The sequence below is a fragment of the Talpa europaea genome (genome assembly GCF_964194135.1).
Source record: "Talpa europaea genome assembly, chromosome: 8".
Classification (NCBI taxonomy): domain Eukaryota; kingdom Metazoa; phylum Chordata; class Mammalia; order Eulipotyphla; family Talpidae; genus Talpa; species Talpa europaea.
This window is the reverse complement of record NC_140075.1, coordinates 100,499,783-100,522,147: the sequence shown is the minus strand read 5'-3', so window position 1 is coordinate 100,522,147 and position 22,365 is coordinate 100,499,783. Positions and strand designations below refer to the sequence as shown.

General features: G+C 43.4%; 1 protein-coding gene across 2 annotated transcripts in view; it reads right to left on the bottom strand.

Moving 5' to 3' along the window:
- NRDE2 (NRDE-2, necessary for RNA interference, domain containing) overlaps window positions 1-22,365 on the bottom strand; it is a gene marked incomplete at its 3' end in the record, with an annotated part of 40,929 nt that overhangs the window by 14,182 nt on the left and 4,382 nt on the right. Inside the window, exons 2-6 of one of the 2 annotated variants that reach the window (XM_084240790.1) lie at window positions 13,690-13,798; window positions 12,504-12,737; window positions 8,761-8,910; window positions 1,937-2,387; window positions 695-1,100 (exon numbers count right to left, since the gene is read on the bottom strand). In XM_084240790.1, coding sequence (XP_084096916.1) covers window positions 695-1,100; window positions 1,937-2,387; window positions 8,761-8,910; window positions 12,504-12,737; window positions 13,690-13,798 — 1,350 coding nt within the window. The remainder of the gene's footprint in view (window positions 1-694; window positions 1,101-1,936; window positions 2,388-8,760; window positions 8,911-12,503; window positions 12,738-13,689; window positions 13,799-22,365) is intronic. The other variant, XM_084240789.1, reaches the window with a different exon arrangement.

The following is a 22,365-nucleotide window of genomic DNA, read 5'->3' as shown; positions in this document are numbered from 1 at the left end:
TCACTGGCTCAGAGTCCGCAGTAAACAAAGCAAGGATTCACGGGTGAAAATTTCAGTTCATCTTAACTATGGTACAATTTCACTTACCATCACGAAGCTCTTTACATCGGTATGGTAAATGATTATTATTCCCAGAGCAAGATTTTATATTTTTGGAAGTTAATAAAGTACTCATTGGTAGGGTGAAGGGCAAAACCAGGATTCAAGTCGAGAGTGATTCCAGCACCTTCCTAACACGCTGCTCCCTGAGTCTCACTGTTGGACAAAGTTCTACTCTACGCTTCTTCAGAGCACACCAAGCTGCTAGCCGCAGAGTAACAGCAATGACCTATACCTCTGCAGGGGTGCCAGCCAGGCAGCGCACAAACGTTACTGCTGAGACCCGGCAACTGGGCAAGACAGGCAGGTCTATCTCACAAGGAGAGACTGTCGACAGTCCGAACAGTGAAGAGACCTGAGTACATTTGCTTGGTTAATAAGCAGAAAAGTTGGAACTTCGAGTCCGGTGGTATTTTCTCTGAGGCCTGCTCCCCACCGCGCACCTACATGCCGCAGGGGAGGACAACCTGTTCCAGTTCAAAGGCATCATAACACTTTATAAAAGTCAGTCAGACTTCTCTAAATAAACCGAAACTAAATCTTCATTTTCAACCAAAGCTGAAAAGCCACTCAAGGGCATGCATTATCATCTTACCAAACATGGCCTCCTCGGTGCCGGGCAGGGCGGGGTGAGACAAGATGCTGCCATCCTTGACGGCGGACAGGGTGCTCAAACACTTCCCGTACAGGCTGTGGATTTTGGATATGGAAAAGGTGCTAAACTGGCTCTGGCAAAATAAAAGGTACTTCTGCCAAAGGGCAGTATTGTTGGGGTGTAAAAATATCAGTTTCTGCCACTCCTTAACCAGCGTTGAAGGCTCCCAGAACTCGGAGCAGAGCTTCAGCTTGGCGAGCTTCAGATCCACACTGCTCTGGTTGCTTTCGATGGCCCGTTCCAGAATGGCCAGCTTCTTCTCCAGAGTCAGCCTCAGCGACCTCCTGCGCTTCTCCTGCTCACCCTCCTCGATGGCATACAGGCCAGGACTTCTCATGACCTCGTCCTCAACAACAAAAACATCAACTTACATACACAGCCGGAACTTGGGGAGCCCCAGAATCTCGATACTACTGGAGTGACTTATGAACCCCAGGGGTCTCTCACCTCTCAAGGTGAACTGTAGCTCGGACTTCCTCAATAAGCGCTTGCTCATCACAATGTCTTTTGAAAAGACATTTAAGAAGAAAAGGTTCTGAGGTTTTGGAGTTTTGTGTCACCGAGCGTTTGATCTTTACTTTATCTGCTGTACCTGTCTACTCTGTCGTTTCTAGTATGGATTTATGAATCAAAAACTAGCATGCCGTGCCACGAAAACCTTTTCTGAAGAATCAACTTTGCCAATTAAATGTGGGAAACATTACGAGTGGTTCAAAAGAAGTCAGAGGGACTACAATGAACCCATGGAAGGGAAGAGGGAGCAGGCCCTCCCCGGGGAGCCCGAGGAGCAGCCCCTCCTTTCAGGTGAGTGGGGCATCCGGCACCTTCTGTTTATACTTTGGGAACACCCCCTCCCGCCTGGTGAGCACCGACTCTTCTTTCAATATTCTACTTGAATCTTTTGCAAGCCCTTTCTAAGTCCCCAATGGCCGTTCATGCCCTCATTCCACCCCCAAACTACTCTTCACAACATTACATGGCTCAGAACACACTCGTCCTTCATGCCAGTCTGACGTGCTCAGTGGCCCCTCAGCAAGCTCGGGCAGGGCCGCATTCCGCTCACCCTGTGTGTCCCGGCAGGGCTCCCCCAGGAGCTCAAACACTGCCCCAGTGTAAATCGGGGCAGTGCCCGAAAGTTGGGCTGTCACTGAAAGGTAAGAGACCGAGGACAGCAGAACCTACCTGAAAATCAACAAATGCCATCCATAGCTGGATGTCCCGAGGATTTTCCCGAACCTTCCTGTTGAACTCCTCCACCTTAGCCTTGAGAAGCGCACTCTCCCTGTCTGGCTGTGCGTCCGGCTGCTTCAGCTCCTGCTCTGAAGGACCCTGTCCTTGTAACCACTGTGTGGTGGACTGATCATAGATGCCCAGAGGATTCAGCCAGGTTGTAACGGGGGGACCCACATCGTCCGAATCTTTCACCGGGATGAACGAGACTGGCTCCGAGGAGGGCGGCTCTGCTGTGCTGCTGATGGCAACCCCGTCGATGCTCAGCAAGCCCACGCTCTTCTTCGTAAAGTAGCGCTCCACATGCCTGTGCGAGCGCCTCTTCTCTGTGGGAGCCCCCTCCCAAGATATGCACTGCTTCTTAGGGTTAATGCCAAGGCAGGAGTCTCCTTTCCTCTTGTATCTTTTATTTGAAAGAGAAAAAAAAGTTACTGAGGGAACATGTGCACTAGCTCTGAATGACTAAAAGCTCATCAGACAAACTCTTGTTATGCAAGTTGACTGCATATATTCAAACTCACTTTACCTTCAAATTGTTTCTATTTAGAGAAACATGAGGATTAGCAATTGACTTTTTCTGCCTGCTTGACATATTCCTCTAGCTTCAGTGCTGCCTCATGAATTTAAGATCACGCCTGTCTTCCAGAACTTAGTTAAGTTCCATTTTCTGGAGCTTCGTAGTTACAGTACTGTCACCTCCACTCTGACACTCCACCACCACAACAGGCACAGCGGGAGTCATCACCCCTGTCACACTAGTCCTAAGAACACTGAGATTTTCAGTGATACTTCGGTTATATGTCACCTAGACCAGGCCCCTTTTCCTTAACATGCTGTGTCCCCACTTGAGAAGATAACAGAGCAGTCTAGATCCATTTTTAAATTCTGAAAAAAAGTATGCCAAATAAAATTACATTTGGCTATTTTCTATTCTAGAGAAAAAGAGGCTGGGTTCTGAAATGCTCTCACAGAGCGTGTAGGCGTCCCCAGAGTTAGAACAAAGGGCCACCGAGTCTGCACAAGAGCTGAGGAAAACTGTCCCAGCCTGTGGGGAGGGTATACAAGCAACCCATGAAAAGGAGCAGAAGATCTGACCAGAAACTTCATGAAAGAAGACGTGATGGCCAATAAGTACACAGAAAAGTGATCAACATCATTAGTCATCAGAGAATGCAATTAAAACCACCATGAGCTACACCACATATCCAGCTGAACAGCTAAAATTAAAAAGACTGACAATACCCAATGTTGGTGAGCGACAGAAGATGTATCCAGGGCTCTCATATGCTGCTGGTGGGAATGTAAACTTGTATAATCACTTTGGGAAAAGGTCTGGCAGTTTCTTTTAAAAAAAACTAAACATAGACCAGCCCTATGACCCAGCAATTCTATTCCTAGGTATTTACCCAAGAAAAAGGAAAACCACATGTCTGCCAAGACGTGTGCACAAGTGTTCTCGGCAGCTTCATTCACGGCAGCCAATTTCTGGAAGGAGCACAGGTGTCCGCCAAGATGACGGCTGAACGGCGGTGGAGGCACAGCATCCCCCACCAAAGAGCCAACCAGTGATGAACGCCAATGGCGGGTGACTTGCAAAAACACTACCCTGCCTGGGTGGAAGCAGCCAGACCAAGGGCACACACCACTTATGTGACATTCTAAAACAAACAAAAGTGATAGTGGAGACATCTGAAGAGCAACTGCTTTTGGGGAGATGGCATGATCGGTTTGGGTTCTACAGCTGCACTGAGAAAACTCAGCAAACAGAGATGTACGTGTCACATTGTAGGTACGTTTTTAAATCAAAAAGAAAAAACCAAGCAAAGATTGAATGCTAGTGAACAATAGGAATGCTGAACTATTTAGGGAGTAGTGTATGGATGTCTGCAATGCATCAAAAAAAATAAGAGTTGGTGGCTGGGTGAATGGAAAGACATGTAATAAGGCAAGTGTAGCAAAATGTCAAAGGCAGAATGCAGGGGGTGAGTACGTGTGTGCAATGTATAATTTTTCAGCTCTTGCTGAATTTTTAATTTTTTTCTCATCATAAAGTGCTATGTGGAGAAAAAGGCAAGAGAGACATGCACCTTCTACCAGCATCCTGAAGCTCTGCCTCCACCTCACCCAGGCCCATCACCTCCTAGGGGCCCCAGAAGCTCTCCAGCTCCTCCCTTGCTTCTCAAGTGCATGAATTCCACTTAGGGAGAATAGTTTCCACACCTCCACACCAGCTCTCACCCTCCTCTCCGTCCTCGCCCCGTTCTCCCTGGGGCACTCAGCACCATCTCTCCCTTCCGCTATGAGCCAAAAACAACAAGAAGAGGTGAAGCTGCAGCTCTAAATCTATCACTCCCTGGGGAACAAATCTGAAGTTAAAAACTAGTTTTGTTCTCATTATTTTAGTAATATTGTTTCCTTACTATTTTCACTAAAAATGAACACTATTTTAGATATTCCCAAGAACTCTTTAAAAAATGTTTACTGACTTTTCTGACTTTAAAACTGCATTTTGGGGCCTCCCTGGTGGCGCAGGGGTTGAGCGCTGGGTTGTGAAGCTGCCCACAGCCTCTGCAGCACTGGTGCGATCCCCGGCTGCTCCCCAGCCACCGGAGGAGGGTCCCACATGGCACGCATTCCTCTCCTGCCGCCCGCTGCTCCCCTCAGCAGTGTACTTCGTCACTCTGCCTGTTCTACTCTCTGCTCTGGCGAATCCTCTCACTCTCCCGCACCTCTGACTGTACCCAGTGCTTGTATAAATAAATAAATAAATCTCTTTTTTTAAAAAGTTAAAAAAAAAACAAACTGCATTTTGTAAAACTATTTTTAATAGCAGCATTTTGTAACAAATTAGATGAAAATGCCTGGGTCCAAACGCCACCATTTATACTACCTGGGTGACCCTAACCAAGTTATTTAAAAAGTTACCGAAAACCATACTGGTCTATACTACTAAGCTTCCATTTCCCAACTTGTGTGAGTGCACACACAAAGCCTTTTATTTTATTTTTTTGGTTTTTTAAAGATTTATTTATTTATACAAGCACTGGGTACAGTCAGAAGTGCGGGCGGGTGAGAGAATTCACCAGAGCCAGAGCAGGGAGCAGAGCAGGCAGAAGGACCGAAGCACACTGCTGAGGGGAGCAGCGGGCGGCAGGAGAGGTCTGTGCACCATGTGGGATCCTAGCCAGGCGGCTGGAAATGGAACCAGCGCTGCAGAGGCTGCTGCAACCCAGCACTCAACCACTGCGCCACTGGGGAGGCCCACACAAAGCCTTTTAAAAACACACCTCAAGGAGCTGCAGCAGGCTTTCTCCCCTGCTTTTAAGTATTTCCCTGTATCAGCAATTTTAGAAAATATAATTTTTATTGGTTTCAAACTGTCCAATATGGATGGCTGTGTCAACAATTTCCTATTGTTGGACATTTAATTTTATCCAATATATCATTTAATTTAGAATCGTGGTGATGAGACAGAACCTAGTAGATAATTTAATGCAAATGAAGGTACTTTTCCTATAAAATCCTTATCAAATAATCTGGTAGTCTTCACTTGAACAATTCCTGAGGTAGGGATCCTCCAATTTGCTTGGAGTTCCAGTAAATGGCTGTGTATACACATTTAATTTATTATTGTTATTATTTAATATTTTATTTTATATAATTCTCACATCATTTTTCATTTTTGCACAATATATGCATTTTCATTTTGGTTATATTCCCCATACAATTGCAAGCCCCCCTTATTTTGACCCTAGTCCTTCCTCTCCCCACCCTTCTTCCCCCTTTGCCTCCCCCCGCCCCCCGTAGTGTGTCTCTGGTTTATAGTTGCTTGTTGATTTTGATTTTTACTTTGTATTAATTAGTCTTTTTCCTGGTCCCTTATTTAGGATTTCTAAATTCCTGCTGTGAGTGAGACCATCTGGTATTTTTCTTTTTCTTTCTGACTTATTTCACTGAGCATGATCCCTTCCAGCTCCATCCATGTTGCTGCAAACTGCATGTGTTTATCTTTTTGATTGCTGAGTAATATTCCATTGCACACACATTTAATTTAAATGAGCTCAGCTATAGGCACTTGACAGCAAAAAGAGAAAAAAGAAAGGACTATGGGAAGAGAAGATACTTTCATTCTGAATCTGAGCAGAGCTAAGTCCCTGACTGGGCTGGGCAAACAAGCTGGCTGCCTCTACCCCAGGACTTCCATTCACACATGCCTCTCAGCGCCAGGCTGCCTAAGCCAGATTCCAACTATACCATTTAATAGCTGGGTGACCTTGATCAAGATATTTACAAAAACGAAACAAGATCCCTGTGTGTACCTTCATTTGCTCCTCTGTAAAATGCGGACAATAACAGCACTGAACTGCTGGAATGATGAAAAAAAGTTTATATATGTTAGGCCCCAGAAGAGTCCTTACAACAGTTCACTTATGTAAAGTCCTTAGACACACAGAAAGGGCTACATAAGCTTAAATTAATATTATTTTTATTTTATAAAACTTGGCTCCTAAGCTGAACTTCACTGACAGTTTATTAGCCCTGAGGGATTTTCTAAAGATAATTCTGACTGTTATACTAACTTTAGAGCCCAGCGCGTTCCCCAGCGCAGTACTCCATGCAGCACACAGCATGCTGAGACGCTCGCCTTACTGAAGACCTGCTTTCATTTGGGGCCAAGTCTGACTTCCTGGAACTTCCATTCATTAGTCCTGGCTTTACCTTCCCAAGTTACACAGAACAGAGCCAATCCACCTACCAAAGGATAGTCCAACAAAGCTTAAAAGATAACAACATTGTCCCCGACACAGGCCAAATATCCCTCAGCCCTTGTCCTCCCGGGACGGAGCTGGCCACGTCACTTGCTCACCTTCCTCTTGAGGTCCGTGACTCATCAGTGTCCCTCTCAAAAAGTGTAGAAATTCAGTACCTGACACAATATTTCCACTGTCCTCTGACCAGTTCTGAGTGCCCTGACACCAATACCTTACTAGACCTGAACACTCACAATTGTTCAGCTGTCAATCCAGGCAAGACTACCCTCAGCTCAGTTTTAGCAAATGACTTGGAAGTCACCCCAATGCCCGAGACCTTTAAGTGTCTTTGCAGCTTAGATATAGTTTTCGCTACCCTTCCTGTCACTCTTTAGCAGAGGCTCAAGAACCACTCTTGTTACTATTTTTTCCTTTATTATTAAACTGTAACTCCTAAATTCACACACCAATTTCTAATTCTCTATCAAATATTTGTGCTATTTAAGGATAAAGCACAGCAGGCGTTACAATTCCCAATTTCCAAATGAAGAGGCAGAGGCTCAGGCAGGGATTACGTTACCAGAAATGACAAAGTCAAGATGAGAACCAGTCTTGCCCTGTTTCCCCATCTAGAAAATGTCCATGTGAACAGAGAAAGGACATCTGAAGTCTGAGAAGCACAGGCTCAAATCACAAATGTGCTGCTTCCTGGTTGCATGATCTTGAGAAAGTCTTTAACCTCCCTGGGTTCCTTTCCCTGACTTGCCTCCTGCTCACGGGATGGCCATGAGGCTCAGGCAGACGGAGGCAAATGAAAGACCAAGAATGGGGTCATGGTACAAACTTTGTGCCCAATCAGGGCTTGCTGACGTCCCTAATATCTTACACAGGGTCTTCCACCTTGCGACACTATGTTGGGGTGACATGGAAAACCAAAAAAGACCTTAGGGTGCTCCTCAGGGACCTTTAATGCTCCTTAGGGAGCATAAAAAAATTCAAAAATGTAAGACTGCATGTTAAGTATGGTGGTCACTTATCCTCAGCCATGAGATTTTGGTAAATAGCGTGTACATATAAACATGCACTGAAAAATAATGTAATACATGATAAAAGAAATTTTAGTTGGAATTCTTTATGTGGTGAGTTATAGTGTCATGATAAAGAAAGATCAACTAAAATTTGTGAGTTGCAGCAAAGTAATGAAAATTAAAATTTATTTTAAAAAATAAATTGCCTGAAAAGAATGACAATGTTTGCAAGGTTTCCTCTTGGCTTTATATTCCCTGATTTTCCACCTCCAATTTTGATTACCAATAAGCTCTTTGAGAACAGAAATTGTGTATTACTGTTCTTTATGCTCCCAAAAGTATCTTACAAAGTACTACATGCCTAAAGAGTTTTAATAAATATTGAAATGTTTTTGACTGACAGAGGAAAAAAGTTTAAACTCATTACTGAGGCAAACACCATCACCGATTTTTATGATCACCTGGTGACATATGCCATAAATACCTATAAAGTCATTTCCGTTTGTCATTTTTAAATGGCATGAGTGGGGTGTGGACATATGAAAGGATCTCGTAGCATTTTTAGTGGCACACAGATGAGATGGAATGGTTTCTGGCTAGCGTGCCACAGGTAATGAGTCCAAGGCAGTTTTAGATTCATTTTTTTTTTTTTTTTTTTTTAGAGACGGGGTCTCGCTATGTTGCCCAGGCTGGAGTGCAGTGGCTATTCACAGGCGCGATCCCACTACTGATCAGCACGGGAGTTTTGACCTCATTTAACAAGTATTTGTGACGACCTGGTACGACTGGCACTGTGCCAAGTATAAGACTAATCCGACCTGGGTCTTGATGTCAACTTTTAGCTTTCATTTTAGAATGTGAGCAAAGGCACATACCTGAACGACTTAACAGTGGATAAAAACCAATAGAAAGTAGGGGGGCAGTGGAGGGACAGAGACAACAGAGAGAGAGTTCAGAGGAGAGGCAGCTACCCCAGCAAGGAGACTCCAGAAGGTACCTCGCTATGTCTCCCCGGTAGAGGGACTTATACTCCCAGTTTGCAGGATCCGGTTTCTTATCTGTTCTGAAGGTTTCTCCTGTCAGAGCCTGGACGTCCTCAAGCCAAACAAAGCGATGGCCAACATCAGCAGCAGCATTGTTTTCCTGACTGTGGGACAAAGAAGGTGAAAGAAAAAAAAGGGGAGGCACTTAGCAATCTTCCAGCCACACAGTTCACATTTTCAGAAAATCAAACACCTCAAACTCCACTTGGCATCCAACATAACAATGTGCTGCAGAGATGGGAGGGGACCCCTGCTCTGGAAAGAGTTTTAAAAAATAAACACAGCAAAAGTTGTCACTAAATGGAACTTTACCAGGAAAAAAAGACAAATGATCTCAGAAAAAAACCTGAGAAATCGAAGTTCTTTTAAAATATTTTATTTAAATGACTGTAAGTTCAATTTCAAATATATTTAGAAACAAGCTTTTTCAAGAAAGGAAAAAAGTCCTGTCCAGAGGCACGTTAGAGTACCAGGCAGAGGAAACTAACCTTCAGGTTCCAACCATTGGTACCTGGGGGGCGGGGGGAGGGGAGTAGCTTTACCTGACCCTACTTATTTGAAAATACTCAGATCATTTATTCCCACTCCAAACTGAAAAAGAGAAAAGAAAAAGCCACCTAGGCTCCACCTAAGCGTGACTTCCCTGGGCTGGCTCTGGTATGGGTCTGCCGGTGCGTACAGGACTCCCACATCAAGGGCAGCGAGTCCACTGGAAGCCAAGACCTTGTTTATCCGTCAGAACCAATTTGTGAGTTGGCCGACTTTCAGCTCACATACAAATGGAGCCACTTCCTAGGAGTCAAGCGAGAGGGAAGGAAGGCTTTTCTGGCAGCTAACATCTTTCTTTCTCTAGAGAAAATCAGTTCATAATGGTGCCGACACAAGAAGCCAACAAAGTAGTCAAAATAGCCATTAACTGTTGTTCCATTTTTGCTCTTTGGCTGTTCCCAGATAGAAATAAGATTCTGGAGGCTTCCATATCATTCTTGGCTGGGAATACAAAGGAATGGCATTTCAGGGACACAAAGTAGTTACTCAATTATTTGTTGAATGCCACATCTCAGGTTAAAATATGTGGTGATTTTTTTTTAAGATTTATTTTATTTATTTAAGCACACAAGAACTGGGGTGTAGGCTAGAGGTGCAGGGGGTGAGAGGATTCACCAGAGACAGAGTAGGGAGCAGAACAGGCAGATCTACTGAAATACACTGCTGAGAGAAGCAGTGGGCAAGACAGGAGAGGTCTGCTCCGCCATGTACGTCAGCTCTCTGGCTGGGGATCAAACTGAGGCCGCAGTGGTTGGTGATAGCTTGATAGTGCTGAGACTTTAACCCTTGTGCATCAGGGAGGCCTGTATATGGTGATTTTAACACATTCCCCTTCAGAACAACCATGGAGGTTTTCTATCAGCAACAAAAACCCCATAAGGAGTAGTGAAGGGAGAGAAAGAGACGGACCCTTTACAGAAAGAGATGGAAAACCAGCAGGGTGAGGGGAGAGCTCGGAGGGAAGAAGGACCAGCTATAGGTCCCCCTGGGGAGTAAGGAAGCCCTTATCCCTTCCCTATTGAGTACTGAGGTCATAAAGCAGGATGTGGTCTGGGCTGAGTGCAAGGAAGTGCTGCCTCCACCTGACAGCGACGAGGAGCTCATCCTAGGAAACAGAGGTCAATTAGAAGCTGTGGCCTCCAGGGAACTTGTCCCTCGATCACCCTGAAATAGAGTCCCACATGGTGCACTACACCATGAACCCCCTTTCCTGACATCACGGAAAGACTCTGACAACTCAGTATATATCAGTCCTGTCTCTATGGGAACAAACAATTCTTCCAGGTCACCTTCCCAGGAAGAGACTACAGAAGCTAATAGAAAGTAAAGAACCATCTACTTTGACCTTAATGGGGATATTCTGCAAAATAGCAACAAAGCTAAAATTGCTGTCTGCATCATGAAACTATCAAAAGGCTGTAAGCTCACTTCTGACGTGGTTAAGCAGAGACCGAAAATAACTATCTTTCAAGTCTCAATGCTAGTTCCTGTGTGGCTTCAGAAAATCCTTTAAAACGCATTTTCCTCAGCTACAAAAACAGGCAAGCAATTGGAGGTAAGTTTTCAATGATTAATGTATTTTGCTTTGAAGACATACTTAAGAATATCAATAACAAATTCATTCATTCACAAAACACCATGTATTTACTGCATGCCTACTCTGTATGTGGCCTTGTGCCAACTGCTAGGGAGACACAATGGTATACAAGTAGGCATGGTTCCTGCCCACAGAAACTGAGACAAATTCAGAATCTTTTGCTTGACTCCTTAGTTTTTAACTCCAGGAGCAAGCTTGGGTTACAGGTATACTACCTGAGATGCAGAGAGCTAAATAAATCTGGACCCTGTGAGCCACAGAGGCCTGTGAGGCTTTCCAGCTCTGCTCTGATGACAGAAGGGTCCCGGGAGACTGCAGTGTTAGCCTCACTGATGGAAAATCTACAGGCCAGATTCCAAGCAGGCTCTCACTGACATCAGTGGGACTTCCAAACACACAACAAAAGCAAATAATCCCTGAAGAGTCACCAAAGTCTGATAACAAATTTTCTCTCTTCTGGGTCATCTGAACAAAGGAAATAAAAAAGTGAAGTGAGGAACAGATCAGGTAGTTTCACTACACACCACCTGTCCCACCTATGGGCAAAGCGCCTCCCTATGTAGGAAGATGTCAGACTAAGCTGAGAGGCAAGCTACCCGAGCATCTCTGCTGTGACCTTTCTATGGAATGACTTGAACAAGTGCTCAAGGTAGGCAGCAGAGCACAACTGGGGAGAAGAGAGGCCCCCAAGGAAAGGAAACTCTGGGGTCATGAGCTATTCTTTACCTTGCACATCCTGGGTCTAAGCAAGTGTGAATGAGAGCAAGAGGAAGAAGAGGATTGGTGGTTAGTGGGAGAGAGAGAACACACACCTCACAGGGACACAGGGGAGTGACTGAGGGGAAGCGACATCGAGGAAGAGAAGACATTCCTCGTACCCTCTTATAAGTGTGAAGGCAACGAACCCCTCAGAGATGGGACTCTCCAATGCACTGGCACACGTCCACTGTGGCACACATGCCACCTTTCAAAAGTCCCAAAGACTTTTTGTCTGAATCAAATTCTGACATAATCATTACTATGTCAAAGTAACATTTCTCAAATAAAATCATGGCCCTAATTTCTTAAATGACAGCTTTCTTTTCTTCTTTAACCTTGGCCATTAACTCTGCTTTTTCACCCTGAGTTTTACTGAGATATTTATTGGCTCCATTTTGATCGAATGGCTAAATAATCATTTCAATGTTTAACTTGTGACAAACACGGAGAGAGAAAAATTAATATTTAAAATATCATAGGAGGGGACCTCCTGGTGGCACAGGGGCTAAGTCTCAGCTCTACCAAGTTATCACCAGCCACTGCAGCCTGAGTTTGATCCTGGACCAGGGAGCTGACCCACATGGAGCAGCAGACCTCTCCTGTCTCGCCCTTGCTCCCCTCAGCAGTGTATTTTAGTCAGCCTGCCTGTTCTGCTCCCTACTCTGTCTCTGGTGGGTCCTCTCACCCACCCCACACCTCTGGCCCACACCCCAGTTCTTGTATGCATAAATAAATAAAATAAATCTTAAAAAAAAATAAAATAGCATAGGAATTTGAGAATAAATAACCTACTTCAATTTCTCTGATTCTTTTTTACTGTCTTGAGTACTCCTGGAAGATTTGCCCTTTTCAGAGTCAGTGTCTGGCTCAGATCCACTGCAGCTCGACTGCCCACGTTTTCTCTTGGTCTTCTTATGATGCTGATGCTTCCGTTTTTTCTTCTTCTCTTTCTTCTTTTTTCGGCTTGCTTGTTTGAACTTTTTGTTAAAGTCACTTTCATCTGAAGGCTCTGATTTCAGAGGACTTCTTTTTGGAAAAATCAGAATTATTTTCAAGAAAGAATTGGGGAAAAAAATATGTTAACATGCAAACAGAACAAATATACAGAAGGACTCTATAATACCCCATCAACTTACTATTTGACCATATAATATATACTGCTCTCCTAGGCTACAATTCACCGTAACACTTAAGAATTAAATAAGAAATTCAGTACTTTCTAAAACAATATTGTCATATCTATACATTTTTAAGTAAAAATAATCTACCAGTTATCTCATTAAATATAGGTTTATTTTCAGTGTATTATGCTTACATGAACTTAATGCCCCCAAAAAAGGTTTAATTCTGGTCCTTGTTTTTAAAGTTTTTAATGAAATATTTATTCCTCATCATGAATTATCTACAAATAACTCCCTCTCATGCATCAACTCTTCTCAATTTCCAAAGACTTCTTAAACCTTTAGAGTACATGGCTTCCCAGGATTCATCAAATTAACGAGACCATCTAGTCTAAATTTGTAAAAGCTCATTTCTCAAGTCAATGATCTAAAACAAAATTCTTTCAAAGCTGAGTAGAGATGTGTGACATTCTGTTTTCCCCTGCTTTTCATGAGATTCTGTCCTATTTTATAAGAGCTTCTACTTATAAGTGTCAAAAATGCAACTGAAGAAATATCTGAATTACAATATTCTGAAGGTTACTAATGAGGTTAGTAAAGTTACTTAAGAACCGCAACGATGCATTTCCCTCATGGCCTAATTATTGGCAGTAACCGTGTCATGTACTTGCCACTGCAACGCAAAGGGGAAAAAAAGGAATAATCTATAAGCGTGAGGTAAGGGAAAATATTCAAAGATCACCTCATTACTTGAAGTAAAAGGAAGTTTTTTTAGGCTTTTTAATGAGTAGCATTCAAACTGGGCTACAGACAGTAGGCTGACAAGGAGCACAAATCCAGCCACCCAAAGACCCTACCTTGTCAGCAGCGACCCCTCCAAAACAGGGGCTGTGGCCTCTTCAGTTTGTGGGCTCAGAGATGTTATGGTTCCAACACAAAAGCTTGGGTTGCTCAGCCAGTCTAGTTCTGCAGAGACAGAAGGGGGAGGTGGGGGAGGGGGGAGATCAATGACATTAGCTCAATATTTCTAAGGCAGGGACATCCATCTTATCAGCTGACATTAATTCACAGCCAGACATTTTGAACAGTCCACAGAAGCAGAAGGGAATCCATGAAATTTTTATTTCACAGGCACAGGGCTTACCATACTCTAAAACTCGTATGAGATCCTCTTGTACAGCTTCAGAGCCATGTCGCTTGTATGGCCTAAAAGGCAACAAGTCTTCGCACATCCCAGCCCATGGGCATGAAATGCACACTCCCAACACATGAGGCTTTAGTGATCTTGAATTTGACCCAGACAATCCCCAAAAGTCAAAAAATCAAATCATGTACACAAGCTACCATGTTTAATGTTAATAGAGAAGATGAAGAGATTTTTCTCTAAAAACAATTCTAATATTCTAGCTTAGGATAATAGCGTAAGCCCTTCCTTGTAATAGGATTCATTCCTCTTTGAAAATAAAAACACAAGGTGTCAACTTCTCTAGTGCTAAAATTATACAAGATGTTAATAAGGATTATTGAGTGGTAAGATTCAATGTCGAAAATCTTTTTTCTGCTTTTAACCATCAATTTCTAACCCTTCCACAATGAACTACTTCTAAATTACTTATTTCCTAATTTTTAGGAGTCTCAACAGTGAGGGAAAGAAATAAAAGATGGGATAGAAGCAGCAGGGGGACCCTTAGTGGGGTTTTTATCTTGTCCTGTTCTGTTTTCAAATGGGAAGTCACCGCACATTCTTCTGCCAAGGAGAACCCATGAAATGAAGTTAGCAGAGAAGGGTAATTACACGTTTAGCTGTCATACTGAACTGTACTTATATACCATAAGGTTTTACCATTTAAAGTATACAACTCAACAGTTTTTAGTATATTTAGAAGTGTGCAACTATCACCATAAAATAATTTTAGAACATTTTCATCGCCCCAGGAAGAAACTCTATCCCTATTAGCACTTTCTCCATCACCCACTTTCTGCACCCCCACCCCCACTCTCAGCCCACTAATCTTTTTTGTCTCTCCAGATCTGTCTCTTTTGAGCATTTAAAATAAATGAGATCTTACAGAATGTTCTTTTGTAATGGCCTTCTTTCACTTGGCATAATATTTTTCAAGGTTCATTTATGCTGTACCACATATTAGTACTTCGTTCCTTTTCATTGCCAAATAATATTCCATTCGATGGATAAGCATTTAATCCATTCATCAGCTGATGGACTGATGGACACTCAGGTGCTTACCTTCCTTGATTTTCTTTTAAAGATTTATTTATTTATGTATACAAGGACTGGGGTACAGACCAGAGGAGTGGGGGGGGGGGGTAAGAGGATTCACCAGAGACAGAGTGGGGAGCAGAACAGGCAGACTGATGCTGATACACTGCTGAGGGGAGCAGCAGGCAAAACAGGAGAGCTCTGCTGCGCCAAGTGGGTAGCTCCCTGGCTGGCCGGTATCGAACTCGTGCTGCAGTGGCCACAAATAGCTTCACAGGTTGCATCTTAACCCCCTGCAACCACCAGGGAGGTGCCCTTCTTTGATTATTATGTGTAATGTCACTATGGACATTATATGGTATACTTTAGTGCTATCTGGGAGGAGAACTGCTGGGTCACACATAGTAACTCAGGTGTAGAATTTTGAGGAACTGCCAAGTTGTTTTTGAAATTGGTTGTACCATTTTACATTCCCATTAACAGAGCATGGGGATTCCAATTTCTCCATATTGTTGCCAACTTGCTACTGTCTTTTAAATTATAATCACCCTAGAGCGAGAGCTGTGTAGTCTCACTGTGGTTTTGATTTCCATTTCCCTGCTGATTAGTGATGCTGAGCATCTTTTTCATGTGTTTATTGGTCATGATAGTTGAAGAGAAATAGCTATTCAAATCACATGCCCATTTTTAAATTGCACTGTCTTTTTACTACTAACTCTTTCTTTATATATTCTGCAGCCTAGTTTCTCATGGTAACTGCATATTAGTGAGGAGGAGCTATTGGGGTACATACTTCATGATGACAGGTGCTGTGTTTTACTCACTGTTATGTCCCCAGCACTGCAATGCCAGCCACACATCAGTAGGAGTTTTGTAAGTATTTTTGGAAAAGAGGCTAGAGAAGAAGGAAAATTCCGAAAGAAGACACAGGAAAAGGAACAGGAAAAGGGGAGAGAAAGAGGTCCTCACTTAGTGTGAGTTGTACGCCAAGGACCAGGTGAAGCATTTTCCATCCTTTACACAGTTTAATCCTGACAGCAAAGTTTGGTGGGAGGTACTGTGATCTCCACTGTATCGGAAAGGAAGGCTCAAAGCGATTACGTCACTTGTAAGGCCTCTCTCATCTAGTAAGTGCTAAACAACTGTTCATGCGATATTTCTTCTACTGTGACCTTCTTTCCTTCTGAAGTTGGTTCCCTTCCTCTTGGGCCTAATTTCTGGCAAGGAGTATGATGTGAAAATAGTTGCTGTTGCTCACTGACAGCACAATTATTTCCACAATCATCAGATTCTCTCATGAGCAAAGAAAAAGATAGAAAAAACAATATGTTAAGGACAGATGTTCTCAAACAATTCCATTATATTTTTACATAAATATTCTGGATAGTGATGACAGCTTGGAGGAAATGTAAAGAAACACAGACGTCAAAACAGCATACAGTGTGTGACCCTCCAAAGTCCTTCAGTAGGAACTAGACCGGTTTTTAGTTACAATTAGGCTTTGCCATATAAAACTGCTATGGAAAAAAAAGTAATTTATAAAGAACTAAACTCCTGGGTTTTGAACTTAAACCATCACTGACCTTTTGAGACCTACATCTCAATCAAGTCAGATACATCAACCCTCAGGGAGCTAATAAACTGGCAGCCGCTGACAAGCATGTGACAAATGCCAACACAAAGAGAATACATGGAGTATAGAAGAATCCAAACTAGGTATGGGCCAGAACAAACTGCCAGGGAGAACCTGTCCGTTGGAACCTAACGGATGAGAAGGAGCAGGCAATGTGCTTCTAGGAAGTGGATAGGTAGAGGAAATGCCTCCATAAAGACCATGAATTAAGTAGGGTCCTCCGAGAAATGGCTGGATCATTGGGAGAAAGGAGTAAGAGAGCAAAATCAAATCTGGAGTGCTTAAGGGCTTTTGAAAAAAAGGTAGAGAAAGCAATGTACAGATTCAGATGCAATTCCGATAAAAATCTCAATGGCATTTTTCAAAGAAACAGATCAAATATTGATGAAATTCATATGGAATCACAAAAAACCTTGAAGAGCCAAAGCTCTCCTGACTAAAAAGGAGGAGAATGGAGGTATCACATGCCCAAACTTCAAGTTATACTACAAAGCCATAATAATTATTTTTTTTTATAGAGGCATGTTTTATTTATTTGTTTGTTTGTTTGTTTATACATACACTGGGTACAGTCAGAAGCGTAGGAGGGTGAGAGAATTCACCAGAGCCAGAGCGGGGAGCAGAGCAGGCAGAAGGACCGAAGAACACTGCCGAGGGGAGCAGCGGGCGGCAGGAGAGGTCTGCGGGCCATGTGGGACCCTCCTCTGGTGGCCGGGGAGCAGCCGGGGATCGAACCGGCGCTGAAGAGGCCGCGGGCAGCTTCGCAACCCAGCGCTCAACCGCTGCGCCACCAGGGAGACCCAAAGCCATAATAATTAAAACAGTATGGTACTGGAACAAAAACAAAGACCAAGTAATCAAATTGAAAACCCAGAAATAAAGGCACGCGTATATGGACAACTAATCTTTGACAAAGGAGCAAAGACTATGCAATGGAACAAGGATAGTCTGTTCAATAAATGGTGCTGGGAAAACTGTACCACCACATGTAAAAGAGTAAAACTAGACTACTACTTCACACTATGCACAAAAAATGAACTCAAAATTGATAAGACTTGAAAGCATAAAACATATAGAAGAAAACAAAGGCAAAACACTCCATGACATACATCTCAGAAATATCTTTAAAGTTTATCCCCCAAAACAAAGAAAGTGAAGGAAAAGATAAACAGCTAGGATTACATCAAACTAAAAAGCTCTGTACAGCAAAAGAAATAAAAACCAAAACAAGGAGACACCCTACTGATTGGGAGAAAATATCTGTACTGCATATAACTGATAAGGGATTGATTTCAGAGATCTACAAAGAGCTCACAAGGTGCAACAAAAACAAAGCCAACAATACAGCCAAAAAATGGGCGGAAGGTTGGGGCTTCCCTGGTGGCGTAGGCAGTTGAGCGCAGCAATGTGAAGCTGTCCACAGCCTCTGCAGTGCCAGTTCGATCCACACTAGCCTCAGAGCAACCCACATAGTGAACAGACCTCTCCTCTGTCTCACCCACTGCTCCCCTCAGCAGTGTATTTCATCAGTCTGCCTGTTCTGCTCCCCGCTCTGTCTCTGGTGAATCCTCTCACCCTCCCGCGCATCTGGCCTGTACCCCGGCTCTTGTATAAATAAGATAAATCTTTAAAAAAAGTGGGCAGAAGGTTGCTTATTGGCCTTTTGGCTAAGAGCAAGTGTAAAAAATGGGAAGAGCTAAAAGACACTTTTCCAAAGAGGAAATGCAAATGGCCAACAGGTATATGAAAAAAAATGTTCAACATCACTTATAATCAGGGAACTGCAATTCAAAACCACAATGAGATACCACCTCTTACCATGAGAATGGCACATATTAAAAAAAACTAGTAACAACAAATGCTGGTGAAGATGTGGAGAAAAAGGAACTTTCTTGCACTGCTGGTGGGAATGTAAAATGGTCCAGCTCCTATGGAAAGCTGTGTAAAGGACCCTCAAATGACTAAAAATGCAGTTACCATATGATCCAGCAATTCCACTCCCAGGAATTTATCCAAAGGACAAAAAGCATTAATTCAGAGAGCTACCCACGCCCCTAGTTTTACTCAGCACAATTTACAATAGGTAAGATATGGAAACAACCTAAATGCCCAAAAACAGATGACTGTATCAAGAAGCTATGGTGTATATATACACAATGGAATACTACTCAGCAATCGAAAAAGATAAACACATGCCATTTGCAGCAACATGGATGGAGCTGGAGGGGATTATGCTCAGTGAAATAAGTCAGAAGGAAAAAGAAAAACATCAGATGGTTTCACTTATAGGAGGAATATAGAGAAACCAAATAAGGGATGGGCCGGGGGGGGGGGGGCGGAGACAAAACTAGCAGGCAACTATAAATCAGAGACATTCAGCAGGGGAGTGGAGGGAGAGGGATTAAAACAGGGCCGGGAAGAGCACAAGAGACTATGGTGATGGTTCATGGGTGACTTGGTGGTGGGAATTTTATGGGGATTACACCTGAGAGGAGTCCGAAAGCAAACTGTACAAAAATGAATAATGATGTAAAATATATAGAGAAATTTAAAAAAAATTAAAAACAAAGAAAACACAGTAGAGAGTCTGGGTTTATCCTAAGAGCAATGGATAGATGCTCCAGAGCTTCCAGCAAGAGTGACAAAATCAGATCCAGATTTCAGAAGACCAGCAGCAAAGAATAGTGTGTAAGAGCCCAAGTTTTGAAGCTAGTTGGCCTGAGCTCAAAGCCTGACTCTGTGACTTACCAGCCATGTGATAGTGGACAAGTAACTCATCAGCTCTGTGCTTCTATTTCCTCTCCCTTAAAAGCACACAATAATACCAATCTCATAGGGTTGTAAGAATTCAGTGAGTTAGTACAATTAAGCATTTAGGCCAGTTGAGTGGCACACAGTGTTTTTAAATAAATACACTTTAAAATTCTGGTTACAAAGACAAATGTTCTATGCTCCCTGCAAGGTGGTGAGGCTATGGGGTGGGGAAACATGATTCCTGGAGGGGCCACAGCTCAGGGTGTGCCCTGGAAGGCTGGGCCTATGGCCCTGCAGTGGGCATTCATTTAGCTGCAGGCTGTCTTCATTTTGTATGGAAGGATACAGAATTTCTGTAATTTGTGGCTGCAGAAAAAGGCGGGGGTGGGGGGGTCAGCTGCCATGAGGAGTGCTTGGATTTCTTCAGTTCAGTGTCACAGTTTAAAATGCCTTTTAGGGGCCTCCCCAGTGGCGCAGCGGTTGAGCGCTGGGTTGCGAAGCTGCCCGCGGCCTCGGCGGCGCCGGTTTGATCCCCGGCTACTCCCCGGCCATCTAAGGAGGTTCCCACATGTCGCGCAGACCTCTCCTGCCGCCCGCTGCTCCCCTCAGCAGTGTACTTCGGTCCTTCTGCCTGCTCTGCTCCCCGCTCTGGCTCTGGTGAATTCTCTCACCCTCCCGTGCTTCTGACTGTACCCAGTGCATGTATAAACAAAACAAACAAAACAAAAAAATAATAATAAATAAAACATGCCTCTATTTAAAAAAAAAATCTTAAAAAAAAAATAAATAAAATAAAATGCCTTTTAACTAAGTGTGGACCTCTTCATTGTCAGCCAACGGAAGAGTCACTGCATCAATGAAAGTTCCAGAACCTTTTGTACCAAACACAATTTGCAACAATTTGTTAATTTTTTTTGTTCCAAATAATGCTGAAATGTGTTAGAAGCTAAATAAGCAGTATTCCATTAAAAAATTAAAATAAATTCTGGCTGTGAGGGAGTAGGGTAGAGAGTGGTTCAAGGAACCAAGGCAAGACTAAAGACGGGAGACCATTTAGGAGACTACTGTAATAATCCAAAAGATGATGGTGGCAAAAAGTTAGGTGGTGGCAATGAATGGAAACTAAAGAATTTAAGAGCTATCTGAAAAGACTGGATGAAGAATGGAATGTGGGCAAGGGAAAGATAAGCCACGTGTCTAGTTTTGGCTTGGGTGAATGGAGGTGCCAATTTCTGATATGTGGATACAGGATGCACAACAGGCTGAGTTTGGGGGAAAATTGGGGTTAGTTTCTCCTGTGGCTCATACACCCACTTCAGATACTGTATCAGCTAAATAAACTGATATGCCATTTTTCATCCCAACTCTGTCCAAATATTTGATTCCCAAGCAACCATGTTTTAAGAGCACACAATCCTAAAAAATAATCTGGAAGGATCAGACAAGGGACTCTGTTGCTCTTAACATAAGGGAGCCCTGTGTGTGTTTGGTGGAACAATGACTTGTGGAATTAAGCTTCCCTCATCCTCCTCACTAAAAGTGATGCCTACTTAAATCCTGGAATACCTCTCAGTACCCAGAGAGAGGAAAGCAGAGCGTCCCTTACTTTGCTACTGCCTGTCTTTCCTGCTTGGAAATTTAATTTTCTTTTTAATTGAAACACTGTACTTACTACTACTAACATGATCTTACATTTTTATGACCTAAGGCCACAAGTACAGAGCGTTTCTTTCTTAATTCAAGAGAAAAGAACTTTAATAGAACTAGTATACAATAGAAAGAGAAAGAGAATAGTTTCAAACCAAACACCCAAAGTTGGAGCCTCCCTGGTGACGCAAGGGGTTAAGACACAACCTATGAAGCTGTCTGCAGCCTCTGCAGCACAAGTTCAATCCCTGGCTGGCCAGGGAGCTAAACCACATGGCACAGCAGACCTCTCCTGTCTCGCCCGCTGCTCCCCTCAGCAGTGTACTTCGGTCAATCTGCCTGTTCTGTTCCCCGCTCTGTCTCTGGTGAATCCTCTCACCCCCCACACCTCCGACCTGTACCCCAGCTCATGTATGCATAAATAAATAAACACCCAAAGTTACCCATCCCCTCGTGGGTAAATGTCCAGCCAAACAGGGTTGAGCCAAATCAGGGCCACTGATGCCCCAAAACTTTCCAAAACGCTAAGGCACCTTCTGGTGGGAACCCATAGGAAAGAGGCACAGAGCTTCTATTTTTTTTTCCCCCAGATCCTCTCATGAGTCCATACTTTATTTTATTATATCCTTTACATCATCATGCAGTCCACATAAAATTCTCACTACCAGTTCACCCGTGAACCTTCACCATAGTCCCTTGTGCTCGTCTCTCCCATTTTGATCCCTTTTCCTCCCTCTCCCTCACAGAATGTCTTATTTATGGTTGCCTGGTAGTTTTGTTTTTTTAAAAATTATTATTATTCTATTTTCCCCTGATCCATTATTTGGTTCCCCTATATTCCTCCTATAAGTGAAACCATCTGGTATTTTTCCTTTTTCCTCCTGGCTTATTTCATTGAGCATTGTTCCTTCTAGCTCCATCCATGTTGCTGTGAATGGCTTGAGTTTATCTTTTTTGATGGCTGAGTAGTTTTCCATTGTGTATATATACCAGAAATAGTCTAAATGTCCTTAATAGGTAACTGAATAAAGTAGGTAACATCCATACTCTGGAGTTGTGTACCAGTCAAAAGAAACGAGAATGGGGCCTCCCCAGTGGCGCAGCAGTTGAGCACTGGGTTCCGAAGCTGCCCACAGCCTCTGCAGCACCGGTTCAATTCCCGGCTGCTCCCTAGCCACTGGAGGAGGGTCCCACATGGCCTGCAGACCTCTCCTGCCGCCCGCTGCTCCCCTCAGCAGTGTACCTCGGTCCTTCTGCCTGCTCTGCTCCCCGCTCTGCCTC